Raw genomic sequence first — 20819 nt, 5'->3', positions numbered from 1 at the left:
TTAGCAAATACCTCCAATTAGAAATGTAGTATAGTTCTTCAGATTCGCTATGTATCTTACCCCATGTGCAGGGCATTGCAGTAGCTTAGGTGTCCATGGTTACGACCACTAAGAGCTGTCCAACTAACTGTCACTAAATAAGTGGTCATAACCATGGACACCTAAGCTACTGCAATGTCCTGCACATGGGGTAAGAGATATAGCCGAAACTGAAGAACTATACTACATTTCTAATTGGAGGTGTTTGCTAATATTATTATTATTATTATTACACCTACTACATATTGGGATAGGATCTTGGAGATGGGAATGCCCTTTTAAATCTTAGATTCTAGAAGCACCATATCAGTACATAGCGGTTTCCTGCAAAACTGACCCAAGATTGTTGAGTCTGACTGCTGGGACCCCCACATGTTACCCAGAATAAAGGGGACACATTTGAATGGAGCTGGAGGTCATGTATTGCTTGTCTATGGGCAGACCTACCTGAGAAGAAGTAGGCTGACATGTCTTTGACCCTCTAATTTTTGTGATGATTGAGGGTTAGGAGGGTCATCCAGGAATTTCTGACAGCAGGAAATATACTAAAAATAATGAACAAATTTTATATTGATCTCCCCTGCCTCTCCAGTGCTATCACTTTGGTGGTCCTCACTGGTCTTTGTATTGGTCACTTGTGCTGCGGTGATGCCTTCACATATACCCATGTGATGGCCGCAGCCAGTCGGTGGTCTTGTGCCGTACATGCAGGTGAGGTGGTTTTCTGCAGTGATGTGCACCAGCAGAGCAATAGCACCGGGGATGTAGGGACTCTAATGGGTGAAGTTTGTATTTATTTTTTTTTTTGGGGGGGGGGGGGGGGGCTTTTTTTTGTTTTAATTCCTGCTATCCCCTTTCATTGTAATAAAGGGCATTAGGCGGCTAGTGCTGTACTGATGTACTGTAGCATTGAGGTAACATGTGGGCACTATCCCTGTGCCCACCTGATATTCAATGGGGGGCCGGCTGTAAAACCCAGCTGCTCTTCCTTCCTTCATAACCGAGAGAAACATCCAACCCTGGCAGATAAATCACAATCGCATCTAATCTCAGGACTGTAAAAGGGGGCTTAGGACCCCCAGCAGCCTTAATTGTAATCCCGTATCACTGGGAAACGGAAAGAGAAATGTGTGCATGTACAAGCAGGATATAAAATATATTGGCATGCATCAGTATGGTTAAATTAAAATGTATTTTGAGAATTAAAAAAAAAAAAGAAAGAAAAAATACCCAAAATACTATACTAAAAATAACACCCATAAATTTGGTATCCTATCACCGACCGTCACGACATGTGCTAGAACTGAATACATTTATTGTCGGTCCATGATAAAAAGCGTGAGAAAAAAAGAAATTAAATATAAAAAAAAAAGTAAGGAAAAAAAAAATACCACCAGCGTATATGCCTCCAATGTTCACATGTCAAACTCCCAACAATAAGCTGTTTTGTGGCCAAGCAAATTGTGAGCAGAAATGTTGGCGAAAACTGTGTAACCCAGAGCTGGCAGCCAGGAATCACCGGGGGCTTTGTGGTGATTTTATGTGAGAAGATCTGTAACTAGGTGAGAACTTTCTGAGCCACACATCCGAGTATAAGCACATGAGCGCGTGGCATGCACGGCTTGTAGAAACCACAGGAAAGACTACAGATTGCATCTACAGAGCTGGGGTATGTGTGAGCAGCTCGCATGGTAGAATAATCACTCTGGGCCCCCAAAGCCAATCCTCTGCAGACTGGACCTTCTCCGGCATCCTGGTGTAACGTTGACCGCTTTCTTCTTATGTTTCAGGGAAGCGATGCGAAACTATTTAAAAGAGCGAGGCGATCAGACCGTACTCATCCTCCACGCTAAAGTTGCACAGAAGTCCTACGGCAATGAGAAAAGGTTCGTGTTCTGCTTCTCCCTGTTTTATTCTGATCAACCATTTCCAAGGAAAAAAAAGATTTAGGACCCAAAAGTGACACGGGCAACCATCGAGGAGATCCAATAATCTCTTTGCAACTCTCATAGGTTACAGCAGAGTGATCGGTGACTGCCCTGGTTCACATATTCCCTTAAAGGGAGCATCTCAGGTCCCCTGACTTTCCCCAGCTCCTACAGCGCTGTAGGTGCATATATCATTATTCTCATAAAGAAATACTGTGGTGTAACTCATCAGGGCTGCAATCTTTGAAGAATGTAGTTTTTTTTTTCCCCTGGAGCTTTGCATATGTTAATGAGACTGGACTAGTTCGCTAAGGGTCCTTTCCTCCGGACTAGTCCTGCCATGGATTTTCTAATCCCGCCTCCCTGGGTGGGATTGACGGACGGCTTTCACTGCCCTTTATGGCAGGACCATTATGCAGGCGGTGAGTTGATCGCTGGTGGGTTCTCAATTAGGTACGCCAAAATGTTACACGTCTAGGACCCCCATTATGCTCAGTGCTACTTACTAGCTTCTTTTCTGAAAGTAATAAGGGTATGGACCTCATCTGAAACACTAGGGGTTTGATTTGTTGCTGCAATTGTTTCTGCTTTTTTTTTTGGTCTAGTTTTGGCCTTGCACAATTTATTAATTTCTCCATTAGTCCTTTTTTTAAGTCACTTTTTTTATTTTAAGTTCACGAGGTTTGTGATTCCAGATGTTCTTAACTGATTAACAGTTTGCAACTTTTTAGAAAAGTCACCAATTTCCTCCAACACCCCCCTACCTCTCCCGCTCCTCGAGGGATTTTATGTACATGTTAGTTTTGACCTTTTTTTCTTGGGACATATGACCTCTTACGATAAAAAAAAATTCAAAACAGGTTATAGGGGTATTCCCATCTCCAAAATCCTATCCCAATATGTAGTAGTAATAGCAAATACCTCTAATTAGAAATGTATAGTTAGTTCTTCTGATAAGCTATGTCACTTATCCAATGTGCAGGGCATAGCAGTAGCTTGGGTATCCATAGTTACGACCTCTCATAACTCATATAGTGACAGTTGTTAGTAGTGGTTACCATGGATACCTAAGCTCCTGCAATGCCCTGCACATGGGGTAAGAGACATAGCGAATCAGAAGAACTATACTACATTTCTAATTGGACGTGTTTGCTAATATTATTATTATTACACTTACTACATATTAGGATAGGATCTTGGAGATGAAAATACCCGTTTAATGACAAAAATAAAAAGCCATTTTTTTTTTTTTATATTTCACAAAATGAACCGCCAGCGCCATTTAGATCTGGCACAAAACGTCACCAAATACCACAATGCAAAAGAGACTTAAAAAAAATCACAAATGATGAGTCGGGCCCTAGATATCCAAATATTTATACTGTTTTTTTTTTTTTTACTTCCAACAAAAGGTATTCTGATATCCATTATGGTGATTTACAAAATGATGACAATAAGGGGATAGGACATGTGAGATATGATCATCTTCTCCTTTGTATTGGGAAACTGCTTGTAATGTTACGTCACTGCTGGAAAAAGTCTCAGTATTGTAAATGGAGCTGGGGCTGCGACTGCTGGATATAGGGGTGTGCTTACTCCCACAGTCCCATGGGTAGTGAATAGTGGCCGTGTACATGTTCATAATCCTCTCCTGTCTCTTCTTCAGCAGCTCCACTGTCCCACTTAGTTTGATTTGGAGAAGGCCTTCTTATGTGTAACCCTTTAAGGACTCTTCCATTTTCCTTTTTTGAGTTTTTTTTTTTTTCCAAGATTCATAATTTTCTGTAATTTTTCCATAAACATGGCGGTATGAGGACATGAATTTAAAGGGTTGAGTTGTAGTTTTGGCTGAAGCAGTTCATTTTACCGAATCATGTACTGAAAATTGGAAAGAAATTCAAGGGCTGTGACGCTGCAGGAAAAAAACCTGGTTGCTAACAAAAGCAACCACCTGTCTGTTGTACCCGGCGCCGGTCATTAACAGCCCCTGCCGGAGATTCAGCTGCTCCCTGTCAGCAGCGCAACGTTTTTGTTTTTTTTCTTCTTTCCTCTTCCTATTGACAGGGCGGGACTACTAGAGTGATTGACAGCCGGCTTCCCCCAATTAAGCAACAGGCAGTGCCTGTCAGCATGACAACAGGAAAAGAAACCGGCGCTCTGTTAACGGTGATATCAGCAGAAGTAGCCGTGTGGTCTGGGCCGCTGGAGAATGGCCTACCTGCCATTAGTTTTTTTTTTTGTTTTTTTTAAAGTCCCGGATATTCCCTTTAAGTGCGTCAGTGGCACTTACAGTGCGTGGCTCAGATTGGGGGAGCCAGTTCTATGGTATTGTGGCTATAGTACAAGCAATCAGCTGATCATAGGTTCAAGTCCCCTAAGAGGACAAAAGATTACAGTAAAAAAAAAAAATAAAAGTTTGAATTGCTCACCTTTTCCCCACGTAAAAAAATAAACTTGTTCCATTTCTTTATTTTTAATGTCCACATCCCAAAATATCCACTGTATCAAAATTAATAACCAAAAAGAAAAACAAAAAAACCTCAAGTGGTGTTTTTTTTTTTTTTTTTTTGTGTGCCCTGAAAAAATGCAAAACAGAGGCAATCAAAGCAATCGTATATTCCCCAAAAAGGTATTACACAAATTTTTGTTTAGGCATCTCTGTAATCATACTGTCTGGAGAATCGTACTGCCAGGTTATTTTTTTACTGCATGATGAACACTGTAAAACTAAAATCCAAAATAGAATTGCGTATTTATTTATTTTTTTTAAATTGCAATTTCTCAGTTCTTGTATTTTTTTTTCCTGTACATTGCATGATAAAAAGGAATGGCGTTATTCAAAAGTGCAACTCGTCCTGCCAAATACGAGCCCTCCTATGACTGTCGACTGACAAAATAAAATAGAAGATCGCCATTTCAGGATGGGGCTAATCATACACCGCAGTGTTTTGTTTTTTCCTGATGGGGGTAGAGTTCCGTTTCCGTGGCTTACAGAACTCTGAACATTCTCTTCCATCGCCTTCTTCCTAGTCTCATAACTTTTTCATCTCCTTGTGGATGGAGCGGTGTGAGGACTTATTTCAGAGAATGCCTCGTACCTGACAGTCAGATACCGACTCATGTCTAAGTTTCATTTCTTGAAATTACTTGTGTGAGCAAAGCAGGCTTATTTCTCCATCCATTGTGTGCATCCGTAGATACTTGCAACCCTCCCAGCATTGGAGCCTTCTAGAACTCTGCAGACCACTATGTGATCCCTGCTGCCCAGCTTTATCGTTACTGGCTGCTTGCTTGCTTCGTGCATCTGATCCATCGCTTTTTTTTTCCCAAATGATCTCTCTAGAGGTAGATTGCAAATACAAAAAAAAAAAAAACCCCACTCCATAGCAAGTGCTCCACCCAGACAAGCCATTGTCATGTATCAGAATGACTGTACTGGAAAGGGGAACCCCTAAAAAGACTTCCTATTAAGTCTGGTTTTAATCAGATTGTGCTCCCTCTTCCAAAGATGGCAAAGAACAAAAAGTATAACATCCTACGCACATTTTTTTTCTTTCTGCACTTTTAAGCTGTTTGTTTGTTTATGCATTTTTTCAGTCTTTTTGTTGAGATTTTAAGGTGGGGGGAGGGGGGGGGGTTTGTTACAAATCACAATGTGTTAAAGAAGCACTCTTCCCATCAAAGTTTTTCCTACATCAGTCGTCATATTATACAGCACTGCGTACAATTGCTCATTTTGCCTTTCTACCCAACAGTCTCTTTTCGCTGCATAAATCACCCCTCTCTTCACCTCCTGACCCCGCTTCTCCTTCCTCCCCCCTGACAGGGACAGTTACACTGATGACTCATGCAGGGAATATTGATCTCCTGTTTCTACATAGAGCTTAGTAGGATTAATCCAGTCAGTTTATAATCACGTGATCTCATAGACCTAATGGGGAAAACCAATTAACTGGGTAGAAAGGCAAAATGAGCAATTGTGAATGCAGACAGTGCTATAAAATATGATGCATTATATTAAAAGTATAACATTTTGATGGGAGGAGTGCTCCTTTAAGGGCCCATACCCATAAGTGTGAAAAAAATGTTCCGATATTTGGACCGAAAAATCTGACGAGTGTCATGCGATTTTCATGCGAGTACAATGTGATTTTTCACACCTAGGATCCGTATGCGATGCGTTTTTTTTTTTCTCTGCAACTATTATTCTGCCATCATTTACATTACCATTTACAGTGTTCTATGCTACACAATGGTAAAGTATCCGTAAAAATCGGATGGCATATGGATGGGCCGTTTTTTTTCTCGCACCCATTGACTTGCATTGGTGATTCTCGTTCGATATACGCAGCAATACGCAGCATGCTGTGATTTATTTATTTTTTATTTATTTTTTTTCTCATCCAGATTCCAGCTGAGAAAAAAATCGTTGATGAGCAGGGACTAATAGATTTACCATTGGTGAGAGTGCAATCCAATTTTTTATCAGATTGCACTCGTCCATTTTTCTCTCATACGAGTATGAGCCCTTTGGATGAAAACCTCCCCCCAGAAGTCTTGTATTTTTCACATTGGCCACTGAGGCTTTTTTTTTTTTTAGACTCAAACTTCTTGTTTCAGGAAACGACATGTACATTAGCTACAATGAACAGACACCCTATGTTTTGTATTGAAGTGTCTAATGCGCGTGTGCATTATAATAGGAGGAGGGGTGACTGCCTATTGTGATTGCTGGATCCTGTTATCAGATGTTACCAGTCATTGTATCCTACCTCTGCTGGTAAGGAAAACTGATGTGAGCTCTATAAAAGCCATTGTGAAAATTGCTAGATTACGAATTTATTTATATATTTTTAAAATAACGTTTGTGCTATAAAAATACGTTAAACACATAAATCTGATTTAATCCATAGATTATTTTCTAACCACTCCCCTTTAAACACACAATCCTCTAAGTAAATATGGGCCATCCTGGTGACCAACTTGGTCTAATGATTAAACTCCATGGAAGGATATCCTGGTTCTGAAGCGGTTAACGTGTCTGCAGGCTATTTGTTAATAGGGCCAAGAGGGACGTCTGCCATTACCGGCTGTAAATTCCTAAGCCTGCTTTATGATTGTCTCCTTGAATTCTAGTTTTGTGAGCGCAGAGAATCTGAGAGCCCTCGTCTCATTTTATTTATTTATTTTTTTACTTTTCTTATTATTTTTCTGTATTGTAAAACCAGACTGGTGCGTTCCTGCCACAATGTATTAACTGTTTCATGTGCCGCCTCCCCTGGGGAGAATAGATGTCCCCCCTGAGAGAGCTGCATTGTTAGTCCAGCACTCGTATGTTATATGTGAGCTGATGTAAACTTGTGGGGTATATTACATCATGGTAACTTGTAGCTTTTGCATCCATGATCTCATAATATCCACATGGTCTTCGTCATCTTTTTGGTTTCCAGCCACCCTTCTGCTGCCAGGAGGTTTTAGACATTTTGCACTTCTGGTAGCAAGGATAATTTTCGCACTATTTTGATGCATACTAATAAAACCTAAATTACAAAGGGAAATATTAACCCCCGATACATGTATATTTTCTTAAAGGAGACACTGGACTTATTTTAAAAGGCCACTCCACACTTTATACACTGGGGTACCTACATGCAATTTTGTTCCAAAGTTCTCTGCAAACCATGTCTTTTTCAGGTGGGTTCTGCCTGAAAAAGCGCTGCGAAACAGACGCAAAAAAGCGAACATAAGGCACAGCAATGTAAAAACGGCATTTAGCTGCACATGTTCAGTCTTTTATCATTTCTTCTGAAACTGTTAAAAGTAGCTCTATATTCATTCATCAGGTGGAATACACTAGATATAGTTTAAACTATAGAAAAAAGACCGGCATAAATGCCAGCGAAGCTGCTTCAGGTAAGCCTGCCTGCTTTTTACTGAAGTGACTTTGCATAGGAAAACCAATATAAAGTATGTATTAAATGCATTGTGTGAACACATACTAAGTGAGGTTTTTTTTTTCTTCTTTTCAATGCATAAAACTTAATTGGTAAATGTGTGACCCAAACCGAAAACAGATCCCCCACTCCTGACACAGCCAGTTTCCATCTTATTCATTTTTTCCTCTTTTTCAAAAGCCATAACTTTTTTCGTTTTCTGTCCGCATTAGACGTATGACTGGTTGGTTGTTTTTTTTTTTTATTTCAGGACAAGTTGTACTTTTGAATAACCTCATTCATTTTGCCACAAAACAGGGAAAAAATTCCAAGTGTGGTGAAATTGCGAACAAAAATCCCCCCCCCCCCCCCGCAATTCCTAATTTTTATTTTATTTTTATTTTTTGCATTTTCCAAGACCCATAATGCTTTCATTTTTTGGCCGATGGATGTGTGAGGGAATGTGTTGGTTTTTTTTTTGTTTGTTTGTTTTTTTTAATGTTTTTGATATCATTTTGGAATAGATATGAAATTCTGGACACTGCGGTTTTTTTAGGTATTGCTGCGACCAAAATAAAACGCAACTTTGGCATTTTTAAATATTTGTTTCCTGATGTGGTCAATTCTATATTTTTATCGGAGTTTTCTAAATGCGGTGACACCCGATGTGTGTTTTTTATTTTTAATGGTGGGTGACTTAACTTTTGTATTTTTTTTTTTTTTTTCAGATATTTTAAAACTTTTTCACTAGTCCCTTTTGGGGAATTTGAAGCTACGACCGTCTGATCACTTGTACAATGTTTTTTTTTTTGTTTTTTTTTTTTTTTTTTTATTGCTCTTTTTTTAATCTTTTGCTCTTATTGCTCTTTATTTAATCTTTTGTGAGACTTAAAAAAAAAAATCCCAATTAAATCCCTAAAATCCCATTAAAAAAAAATAAATAAAATTGTCTGTTTTCAGCAATAGGTTGTATATGAGGGATTATTTTTTTGAAGGTGGACCTACAATTTTAAGTGGTATAATGTCAAATGTGTAGTGTTCTGCCTCCTTCTACAACCCATAATAGAGACTTAATTATCACGTGTATGTACGGTATGTATACTGGTTGAAATCGGGTTTTGAAGGCATTGTATTTGGGTAATTCAGGGCTCGTTTTAAGGCTAGGCTCACACAAGCGCATTTAAAAAAAAAAATAAAATAAATTTTTATCCAGAAAAAATGATCAATTGTCATCCGTGTGCAATCTGCTTTTATACATCAGCAGTTATTAAATAATTTCAATGAGTCTGTAAAAGTCTGAAGCTATATGGTTGATCTGTATAAAATCCTTTTTTTTTTCCTGACGCACCCATAGAATTGAATAGAGAAGTCTCAGCTAACATAAGAACTGGGGAATGCTGCATTTTTTTTTCTTCACTGTCCATGAAAGGATAGAAGACGTCATCTGGACAGCCCAATTGAATAGCATTGTTGTCTTTTTTTTTTTTCCCCCACGTATAGCACTTGGGCCAAAAAATATGGCTGTGTGAACTTGTCCTAAAGCCGAGCGCCTCCAAGCTGTGATAGTGCGAGTCGGGAGTGCGAGCTGCCGCACACCCGCGGCCGTCATTCTCTGGCTGTGAATCCCTGCGCTCGCTGCCATCCAGCAGACATGTGGCCACAAGGACTTGTCTCGTACATCCTTGCCTATGGCGTTGCCTCCTTGCCAGGACGTCTGACTTGTGCTTCTGGCAGGGAAGGTCTGCTCCTTCCATCATACTTGTGTGCCTGTATATTGGGAGTTATAGTACCATCTTGGCGTTTACGTTTCTCATACAATGGAAGCTTTATGCTTAATGTACAGCGTCCTACACCAACAAGAATCCATTCTGCGGTGTGGAGGAAATGTTCTGTTCCTTACCATAGATATGTTATTACAGAATGTCGGCGTTTTCCTTTGCAGATGGTTAAATCGCAGCATTCATGATCTAGAGAAATTAAGGCTGCAACATTATTTAGTCTGTGGGGTGTCACTGCCTGTTAATGGTTTACCATTGGCGTAAAGATGACCTGTCGGCTCGCTGTCTTCAGCACATTTTCTTAGACTTCTGCATTGCAATTCCTCTGTTATTCCTCCTGGAAATAAATGGCTGACCTGTGTCCTTGCTCACTAATGGTACAGATGGGAGAATCTCGCTTTCACAACTGACTAATCTAGTAACTTATTACTAGTAAAATGATGAATTGAACGTCTGTTTGGATCCAGGCAGTACCAGCTTGACACTTTAGGACTAGTCAGAAAGACAGTACAAGATGAAGCCTTTACCTCGTTGTCCCTGCTGGTAATGTAACCTGCTCGTCTTGTTTCCAGTATTTATAGAGCAATGTTTCTCATCAGAATAAAGTTTCCTGATGGTCAATGAAGCAAGTGTGCCACCTAGTGGTCATCTGCTCACCTGATTAGCTGTTTCTGAGGCTATGTGCCCACATTGCGGAAATGCTGCATATATTTTTACGCTTCTCCCTGGCAGGAAAAACGCATGCTTTTTTTTACATGCGGGTTTCCCACCAGGTAGAAGCGTTTGTGAAGCGTTCCTCACATGCATTTCTGCATGCGGGTTATCAAGCGCTTTTCCAAGCGATTTTAGCATCACTTGGAAAAGTGCTTGACAACTTGTTCACACTATATAAATCCATGCAACTGACATTGATTTATAGTAGTGTGACCAAGTTAGTTAAAAAAAAGAATAAGAATGGTGAAAAATAAAAAAAAGTTTATACTCGCCTTCCGATGTCTTCCCGGTGTTTTGTCTGCTCCGTCCAGTGTCTTGCACTGCTCGCGGTGGTGTGAAGGACCTGCGGTGACGTCATTGAGCCATGTGATGGGTCACATGACTCAGTGACATCATGGCAGGTCCTTCACAACAGCACGAACATTGCAAGACACTGGACGGAGCAGACAAAACACCGGGAAGACATCGGAAGGTGAGTATAAACTTTTTTTTATTTTAAATTCGTTTTTTTACGGTTTCTATGGTACCCGGGTCTGGATGAGAGTCTCCCCTCCTCCAGACTTGGGTACCATCCGCACATTGAAACGCATATAATCCGTGAGTACAAATGTACAGACACGGATTATATGCGTCTCAATGCAAGTCAACGGCGGCGATTACGCCGCGCTTCCGCAAAATTAATGGACATGCTGCGGATTTTTGAGCGCAGCATAAACGCTACGGAAAAATCCGCAACATGGGCATTGAAAGTGCGGCTTGTCATTGGGGACCATGGGGGGCGGATTACCAAGCGTTTCCCAAGCGTTTATGCTGCTTAAATTCCGCAGCATAAGCACTTGTAAAACACTACGTGGGCACACAGCCTGAGTCTAACCAAGCTTTGTGGGGCCACCACTTGCATCATTTCCTGCTCCGCAAAAATGAGTGGGATCCTGAATTTTTTTTTTTTTTCCCTCTAGTGGAGAAAACCTAGGAGACATTATACGTGAAATCGACACCATTTTATTTTCAGGAACACACAGACCAAAGATGAGCTGAATGTGTTAAGAGGCCGGCTTTTTACTCCGGGGGGGGGGGGGGGGACTTTTGGTGTAGATTTGGGGTGCTTTCCAAAACAATACTTTGTCCAGCTGTTTCTTTATATTATTTGGGAGAGTCGGGGTTGGTGCCCCTGTAAACCCCCTGCAGAGGTTTACACACTGAGCTTTTCTACAATATTGAATGTAAAATCCATCTCCTTACTAGGATTGGATATGGCGGAAAGATCTTTAACACTGGTCTACTTTTAACCCCTTGCAGATTTTTTTGCCCTCCCCCTTGTGTCTATCTCATGGGTAGTGGATGGAAGAAAAAGAAGGAACAGATGGAACGAGACGGCTGCTCGGAACAGGAGTCGCAACCTTGTGCCTTCATCGGCATCGGGAACAGTGAGCAAGAAATGCAGCAGCTGAACCTGGAAGGAAAGGTGAGCGTTGTAATAGTCGACCACCCGAAACTTACCAGTCAGCCTTGGCAAGTCGTGTGTGTGTATGTGGAATATACACTGCTCAAAAAAATAAAGGGAACACTTAAACAACAGAATATAACTCCAAGTAAATCAAACTTCTGTGAAATCAAACTGTCCACTTAGGAAGCAACACTGATTGACAATCAATTTCACATGCTGTTGTGCAAATGGAATAGACAATAGATGGAAATTATTGGCAATTATCAAGACACCCTCAATAAAAGAGTGGTTCTGCAGTTGGGGACCACAGACCACATCTCAGTACCAATGCTTTCTGGCTGATGTTTTGGTCACTTTTGAATGCTGGTTGTGCTTTCACACTCGTGGTAGCATGAGACGGACTCTACAACCCACAGAAGTTGCTTAGGTAGTGCCGCTCATCCAGGATAGCACATCAATGCGAGCTGTGGCAAGAAGGTTCGCTGTGTCTGTCAGTGTAGTGGCTGGAGGCGCTACCAGGAGACAGGCCAGTACACCAGGAGACGTGCAGGGGGCTGTAGGAGGGCAACAACCCAGCAGCAGGACCGATACCCTCCCATTGTACAAGGAGGAACAGGAGGAGCACTGCCAGAGCCCTGCAAAATGACCTCCAGCAGGCCACAAATGTGCATGTGTCTGCACAAACAGTTAGAAACCGACTCCATGAAGGTAGTATGAGTGCCCGACGTCCACAGATGGGGGTTGTGCTCACAGCCCAACTCCATGCAGGACGCTTGGCATTTGCCACAGAACACCAGGATTGGCAAAGTCGCCACTGGCGCCCTGTGCTCTTCACAGATGAAAGCAGGTTCACACTGAGCACATGTGACAGACGTGACAGAGTCTGGAGACGCCGTGGAGAGCGATCTGCTGCCTGCTACATCCTTCAGCATGACCGGTTTGGCAGTGGGTCAGTAATGGTGTAGGGTGGCATTTCCTTTGAGGGCCGCACAGCCCTCCATGTGCTCGCCAGAGGTAGCCTGACTGCCATTAAGTACCGAGGTGAGATCCTCAGACCCCTTGTGAGACCATATGCTGGTGCGGTTGGCCCTGGGTTCCTCCTAATGCAGGACAATGCCAGACCTCATGTGGCTGGAGTGTGTCAGCAGTTCCTGCAAGATGAAGGAATTGAAGCTATGGACTGGCCCGCCCGTTCCCCAGACCTGACTCTGATTGAGCACATCTGAGACATCATGTCTCGCTCCATCCACCAATGTCACGTTGCACCACAGACTGTCCAGGAGTTGGCGGATGCTTTAGTCCAGGTCTGGGAGGAGATCCCACAGGAGACCATCCGCAACCTCATCAGGAGCATGCCCAAGCGTTGTAGGGAGGTCATACAGGCACGTGGAGGCCACACACAATACTGAGCCTTATTTTGACTTGTTTTAAGGACATTACATCAAAGTTGGATCAGCCTGTAGTGTGTTTTTCCACTTTAATTTTAGGGGTGACTCCAAATCCAGGCCTCCATTGGTTAATAAATTTGATTTCCATTGATGATTTTTGTGTGATTTTGTTGTCAGCACATTCAACTTTGTACAGAACAAAGTATTCAATGAGAATATTTCATTCATTCAGATCTAGGATGTGTTATTTGAGTGTTCCCTTTATTTTTTTGAGCTGTGTATATTACACACACACACACACACACAGTACACGCGTGTGCGCGCACTCAGGTGTTCTGACCCTCTAGTTCTCATAACCTTTGTGTTGTGGTGTTCCTCCGGTTGTTACTCCTTGTAATGTATTAATAAATTTAGTACTAGATGCTTCCATTCAATATTCCAGAAACCCTGTCTCTTGACTGTAGTTAAAGCTTTTTTAAAAATAAATAAATTATTTATCCTCCCCAGGTCCGGCGCAAAGTCTCAACCGCTGCTCCCAGTGTGTTAATGTCCATGGCGCTGATGTCACATCTACGACGCTGTTGGCAATCAGTGAGCTCAGCGACTTTGCCCAAGGTGACTGCACAAGCTGCTGAGCTCAGTAATTGTCCGCAGTGCTGCAGACAGTAGCCGGCACTGGGCGCAGCGGTGGAGACTCTGCACCGGACTCAGAGTGGGGGAATGGTAGCAGTTTTCAATTTATTAATCTATTTCCAGGAGGAATGACAATGATGACACAATGTAGAATAGTAAGCAAAAAACTGCTCCAATATTTCACAAGTTCTTACTAAGGTGGAGAAGTCTGGAGCAGGGACCTGTCGTCTTATTGTCAGCGCCACCTTCCTTTATGTAAAATCTTATTCCCTAATCAATAGGCGAAGCTGATCTATTCACCAGCGCTTTCTAGTGCAGGATGACCCTCTGCAGAATTCTCTTGTGGTATAGCATTGTTTCCCAACCTGCGGCTTTCCAGCTTTTCCAAAACTACAATTTCAGTCATTCCCCGACATGATGGGAGCTGTGGAGCCATAGGTTGGGGACGCTGTGCTTTTGAGTCATGGGGGAGACAACCATCCAAGCCTCTCACATTGCAGTAGCATCCAGCCCTGCGGGGGGGGTGAATATTGGTGATAGGTGCTGGCATCTAAAATCCTTTTCTGTTGGACCAAATACACAGATATGGAGGAGGACTTTAAAAGAAATTTGCGGGATCAACTTCCTAAAATACAAAGGGCAAAGCTGTCGGGAATAATCTGAGAGCGCTCACTTAAAGGATGCTTGTTGGGTTGGAGTCTGCTTTATGTGCAGAGCTACTTTATTTTATTTATTTATTTTTTAAATACTAAATTTGCTCATTTCTCCCCCCAGAACTATTGCACTGCCAAAACCCTGTACATATCTGACTCGGACAAGAGAAAGCACTTCATGTTATCAGTGAAAATGTTCTATGGAAATAGTGACGACATTGGTGTGTTCCTAAGCAAACGTATCAAGGTCATCTCGAAGCCATCGAAGAAGAAGCAGTCACTAAAAAATGCCGACTGTAAGTGCGACCTTCTTAGCCTTCTGCCTCCACCATCAGCCTCACACACAAATAATCTTGACCGTGCTTCGCTAATATTGCCTTGTTAGCTTCTGAGGGGACAGATGGTATATGAGGGAGTGGGGTATGCTAGAGCAGGTTAGCCCTAATGGAGGTTTTTGTATTGCATCATCTTCTGGTCTTTGGGTATACCCTTCTTATAAAGTGATGATCTAACACTTGGATATGTCATCACTTTATTGTTAGGATAAGATGGTCCCAGGGGACTAACCCCACTGATTATTTTCCCCTACACAATTGGTGCTCTTGACCACCGAGCCATGCAGAAAACTGCAGCTTCTGTCCCATTCAAGAAAAAAAAAAAATTATATAATTTTATATATATATATATATTTTATATTCCCGATCTGTCCAGCCTCGTGGTGTGGTCACCTGAGAGAGGCCTGGTGCCCGATCGGCTTTTAATTGCATGTCATGGAGTAAAGCATACCTGTCTGATTGTGCTGCCGATGGTGTGGGCAGCATGAATCCTCTGTCGGGTTCCCTCTAATAAAGCCCTAGTTTATTATAGGGCAGTGATTATTTATTTTTAATTCAGTTGATACCCCTTTCTTTCCATTTTTCTTGGATGGCACGCAAACCAGGGCTGTAGAGTCTGTAAGCCAAACCTCCACCTCCAACTCCTCAATTTCCATGTCACCGACTCAGACTCCACGACTCCGACTCCCTCATACACGGCTCATGTTTAAGTGATAAATTTACTGTAGCACAGATTCATCTCAGCTAAAAGTCTAGACCCTTAGATCAGGAATAGGAGACATTTATAGGACATTTCATAACTTTCCCAAATTCTTATGAAAAAATATTCCCCACAAACTGCATTGAACTACTGTATCCAATTTATTATATATTTTCGGAGTTGGAGTCGGTCCATTATATACCGACTCCACCAAAATGGACACCGACTCCGACTCTACAACCCTGATGCAAACATCGCCTCTGAGGGACGGAACGGGTATATAGTAATTTATTCTGTAAAGCAGATGCTCTACAGTCTCCTCATGATGAAGACAGGCAGTCAATCTTGTATTATGGGTAATATTTCATGCTCGATGTTGTATTTTCTAAGACCCGTTCTCCATTGCAGTGTGTATTGCGTCAGGGACAAAAGTGGCACTATTCAACCGGCTGCGATCACAGACGGTCAGTACAAGATATTTGCACGTCGAAGGTGGAAATTTCCATGCGAGTTCACAACAGTGGGGAGCGTTTTACATCCATCTTTGTAAGTAGCAATATTATATTTAGGCTTTTATATAGAAGTTATGACCACTACAGGACTGTGCTACAGCTGCAGAGTCTGTGCTGGCATGTACAGGTCACCCACCATGTCTATAACGTGGGGGTCCGGAGCTTTGCCAGCACAGTCTGGATCATGGTGATATGTCCAATGTGGGCACATGGAGGGGCACAGGTTCTGGGGCTTGGGATGTAATACAATTCTTCAATGGGAAGAATATCCAGAGCTACAGGTACAGGGGGTGGATGTAGATAATGCATGTCACCATGGTCAGGCCTGTAATACTTCTGTCTGAATTCTTCAGTGGACGATGAAGAGTCTGAAGGAGAGGAATTCACCGTGCGGGACGGCTACATCCATTATGGGCAGACAGTAAAGCTTGTGTGTTCGGTTACTGGCATGGCACTCCCTAGGCTGGTAAGTAGTCCTCCATTACCGCGGAGATTAACACATTTCACATGGAAGTGTCATTTTTATTCCATTGAGCCATAATGCAACAGTCTGTCGACGCACCGGTTGCCGGTGTTCAGTGCCGGCTGCACAGCATTGTAGGCATTGATGGAGACGGTTGAGTTTGGGTCACAAGACCCGTAGTCTATATATGTCGGATGTGTGAAGTCCGCCTCACCCTGAAACCAGTATGTATACACACATAACTGGGCTCTCGTGACAAAACTGAGACATCTCTTCCTTTAGCGCCTTCCTTACTACGTGCGTCTTGTGTTCTGCGCAGATTATCCGGAAGGTGGACAAGCAGACGGCTTTGTTAGACGCAGATGATCCTGTTTCTCAGCTCCACAAATGTGCGTTCTACCTGAAGGACACGGAGAGAATGTACTTGTGCCTTTCTCAGGAACGAATCATTCAGTTTCAGGTGAGTGTTTGCATTATAATTCCTCCCAGCACTTTACTTCTATATCTGCACTATACTTCTAGTAACAGGACCGCACAGCCGAAGCTGAAGACTTACAGTGACCGGAGAAATTCATCATGGAGTTTTTATTTTTTTTGTTTCCTATTTTCCTATGAGGCTCTCCAGTGTTAGGCTTGTGTGCCCACTATGCATTTTTCAAGTGTTTTTGCTGCGGAATTTCCGCAGCGAAAACTCTTGGTAATATGTGCCCTATGGTCCCCAATGATAATCCGCATGTGCTGTGCACATGCTGCAGAAATTTCCGCTGCGGATTATCATTGCGGAAAAATCCGCAGCACTACCAATTATTTTGCGGACACGCAGCGTAATTGCCGCCATTGACTTGCATTGAATCGCTTAATATCCGCATCACTACATGTACACATGCGGATATTAAGCGATTCAATGTGCGGATGGTACCTGGGTCTGGAGAAGAGGAGACTGTACTCCAGACCCGGGTACTATGGTACCTGTTAAAAGAATTTAAAATAAAAAATAAAGATTATACTTGCCTTCCGATGGCCCCCGGCCTCCATAGCTATGCGTCCGATGTGTTGGGCAGCTCGCGATGGTCTAAAAGGACCTTCCATGACGTCATTTAGTTATGTGACAGGTCACGCGACCGCTGACGGCAGCGGTCACGTGACCTGTCACATGACTAAATGACATCATGAAAGGTCCTTTCACACCACCGCGACCGATACAACAGACCGAACGTAGCGGAGAAAAGACTGGGGGCCATCAGAAGGTGAGTATAATCTTTATTTTTTACCATTCTTATTTATTTTTATTTTTTTTAACTATTTACTTGGTCACACTATATATGCCGGTTGCATGGATTTATATAGTGTGACCAAGTTGTCAAGCACTTTCCAAGTGATGCTAAAATCGCTTGGAAAGTGCTTGTCAACCCACATGCAGAAATGCATGTGAAGAACGCTTGACAAACGCTTCTACCTGGCAGGAAAAACGCATGTAAAATCCACATGCGTTTTTCCTGCCAGGGAGAAGCGGAAAAAATATGCAGCATTTCTGCATCGTGGGCACTTAGCCTTAGCACTATTCGTTGTCTGTGCCATGGGATTTGTCATTTTTACAATCTGCCTAGTAAGCTAATATTCAAGTTTCCCTGCTAAGTTTTATTTTTTTTTGTTCCATTGTGGCTTTGTTTCTTGTCCTTCTAAAATACAAAAAAAAAATTAACTTTTTCAGGGTGTTAAAAGTAAATTGGGATGAAATGATCCACTGATCTCATCAGGTTTAGCAAAAGCTAAAAATGTTTAAAGGGAATGTCGGGGGAAATAAAAATGTATTTTAACTTTTATCAAAATACTTACTGGTTCCCCAGCCGCTGCATTGACAGCGTCCATCCATAGCCTATAACTGACACTGGTGCAGAGGGGCACAACCTTTTCTGGTCCGGGGGCCCCATTGTCATGTTGAATCACACACAAGGGCCACAATAAGACTTGGATGGGTATCACCATCTGAGATATTTCCAGCATATTGAAACTATATGCCAAAAATGTCAGATAGTAGTAGATAATGTGGGACCTGCACTTCTGCAATGATAGGGCCCCTTTACCCCCAGTGAGCAGTTAAAGAAGGGGAAAGGGAAGGCCATGTGTGAATGTGGCTCTCCCGATTGTAAACTTGGATGCCATAAACCACCATGTAAAGCGCCACAAGCAGAGCTGGCCACTTGTAACACTCAGTCACGGGACCCCATTCTTCTACAAATGTATGGGGGGTGGGGACACAGAGGACTATGTGCCACCCATCTTATTCTTTGCATGTAGTTTCCATAACAAACAGCTACAAAAGCAAGCATTTCTATGACCTGGTGGGCCGCACAGAATGGCATAGCGGCCACGTGTGGCCCCCAGGCTGTAGGTGGTGTATCCTTTTGTGGCAGATCAATGTCATCACCTCTGCAGCATCTGGGAGTCTTCGAAGTGAGCGTTGAGGGGTTTTTTTTTTTTTAGCTTTTGCATACCTCTTTTTTAACAGTGCAACAATTATGCTTTTTCACAAGATAATCCCATGGCCCGTCTCTGCCGATCTGATACGCATACGCGCAGTCTGTAATATATTGGCGAAAAATTCACCCCTGTCTGTTGCAGCGATCTTACCAATTTCTCATCAGCGCGGGACGCATGTCAGGTCCCTGACCATGGACCCAGGATCTAGCTGATGCCATGTCTTGTTTTCACCTTCTGACTGGTCACCATTTTTAGCATTTTGTTTCTTTCCCCCTAAACAAAAGGCCACTCCATGCCCCAAAGAGCCAAACAAAGAGATGATTAATGACGGCGCCTCATGGACAATCATTAGCACAGACAAGGCAGAATACACGTTCTATGAAGGCATGGGACCCGTACACGCGCCTGTGACCCCTGTGCCTGTCGTGGAAAGTCTTCAGGTAAGGCCTTGGCTGGATGTCACGCTGTACTTGTAGGAAACTGTTTGGGCTGTACATTAAGACCTCCAAATGTTTATAGGGTGTGCGACTACAGCGACGCCATCAGCAATGATCGGACAGTCACTTGTTGTGGTTCAAAGTAACCCATCCGCACCCAGGAATCGCATTGCAGGAGAGTGTCGTCTGTAGAACACAGCCGGCACCTGCTTTTTATCATACAGCTGCTTATGGTGATGGCGGAGAAGTGTTAGGCTGTGTGCCCACTATGCTTCCGCTGCAGAAACGCTTCAAAAACGTTTGGTAGAAGGTCTGCCATGGTCCCCAATGATAATCCGCATGTGCTGTGCAAACGCTGCGGAAATTTCCGCTGCGGATTATCATTGCGGAAAAATCCGCAGCACTACCATTAATTTTGCGTAATCGCAGTGTTTTTGCCGCCATTGACTTGCATTGAAACACTTAATATCCGCATGGCTACATGTGCACATGTGGATATTAAACTATTCAATGTGCAGATGGTACTCGGGTCTGGAGAAGAGGAGACTCTCATCCAGACTCGCGTACCATGGTACCTGTAAAAAAAAAAAAAAAAAAAATACATTATACTCACCTTCTGATGGCCCCTGGTCTCCATAGCGATGCTTCCTGGCGGCTCGCGGTGGTCTAAAAGGTCCTTCCATGACATCATTTAGTCATGTGACCGGTCATGCGACTAAATGACGTCATGGAAGGTCCTTTTAGACCACTGCGAGCCGCCCAACACATTGGAAGGTGACTATAAATTTTTATTTTTTACCATTCTTTTACTATAACTTGGTCACACTATATAAATCCATGCCCATTGCATGGCTTTATATAGTGTGACCAAGTTGTCAAGCACTTTCCCAGTGATGTTAAAATCGCTTGGAAAGCGCTTGACAACCCGCATGTGGAAATGCAAGTGAAGAACGCTTCACATCCGCTTGTCCCTGGCAGGAAAAACGCATGTACAATCCGCATGTACAATCCGCATGTACAATCCGCATGCGTTTTTTCTGCCAGGGACATGCAGAAACGCTCAGGAAAAATCCAGAGCATTTCTGCATGGTGGGCACATAGCCTTACAATTAAATCCACAATAGGCTTTTTATTTTTGAGATGTAAATTGGTAAGAAATTGTTTGAGAGATGGATATCCATCTTCTATACTTTTATATGTAACTTTTTTTTTCTTTTTACTACAGATGCCACATTGAAGGCACAAACTTTAATCCAATAGTTTTGGGCGCACAGCACATCCTTGTTGTTGTCAGCACATCTCCTGTTTACAAGGACTATGTGCTGATGAGTGATTATTTTAATGTCTTAATGGATGATTCACCCTATGAACAAGTATT

At 42.6% G+C, this 20819-nt stretch overlaps 1 protein-coding gene across 4 annotated transcripts in view; it reads left to right on the top strand.

Moving 5' to 3' along the window:
• RBPJ (recombination signal binding protein for immunoglobulin kappa J region) overlaps positions 1-20819 on the top strand; it is a 67545-nt gene that overhangs the window by 32767 nt on the left and 13959 nt on the right. For all 4 annotated transcript variants that reach the window (XM_073646529.1, XM_073646547.1, XM_073646538.1 and 1 more), the window contains 7 exons: positions 1830-1925; positions 11692-11857; positions 14635-14809; positions 15957-16094; positions 16414-16526; positions 16843-16983; positions 19289-19444. In XM_073646529.1, the coding sequence (XP_073502630.1) occupies positions 1830-1925; positions 11692-11857; positions 14635-14809; positions 15957-16094; positions 16414-16526; positions 16843-16983; positions 19289-19444 (985 nt within the window). The remainder of the gene's footprint in view (positions 1-1829; positions 1926-11691; positions 11858-14634; positions 14810-15956; positions 16095-16413; positions 16527-16842; positions 16984-19288; positions 19445-20819) is intronic.

Source organism: Phyllobates terribilis, unplaced genomic scaffold (genome assembly GCF_046119375.1).
Source record: "Phyllobates terribilis strain yellow unplaced genomic scaffold, ASM4611937v1 Scaffold_1__5_contigs__length_1240528914, whole genome shotgun sequence".
Lineage (NCBI taxonomy): Eukaryota > Metazoa > Chordata > Amphibia > Anura > Dendrobatidae > Phyllobates > Phyllobates terribilis.
This window is presented reverse-complemented; position numbering and strand designations above follow the sequence as displayed.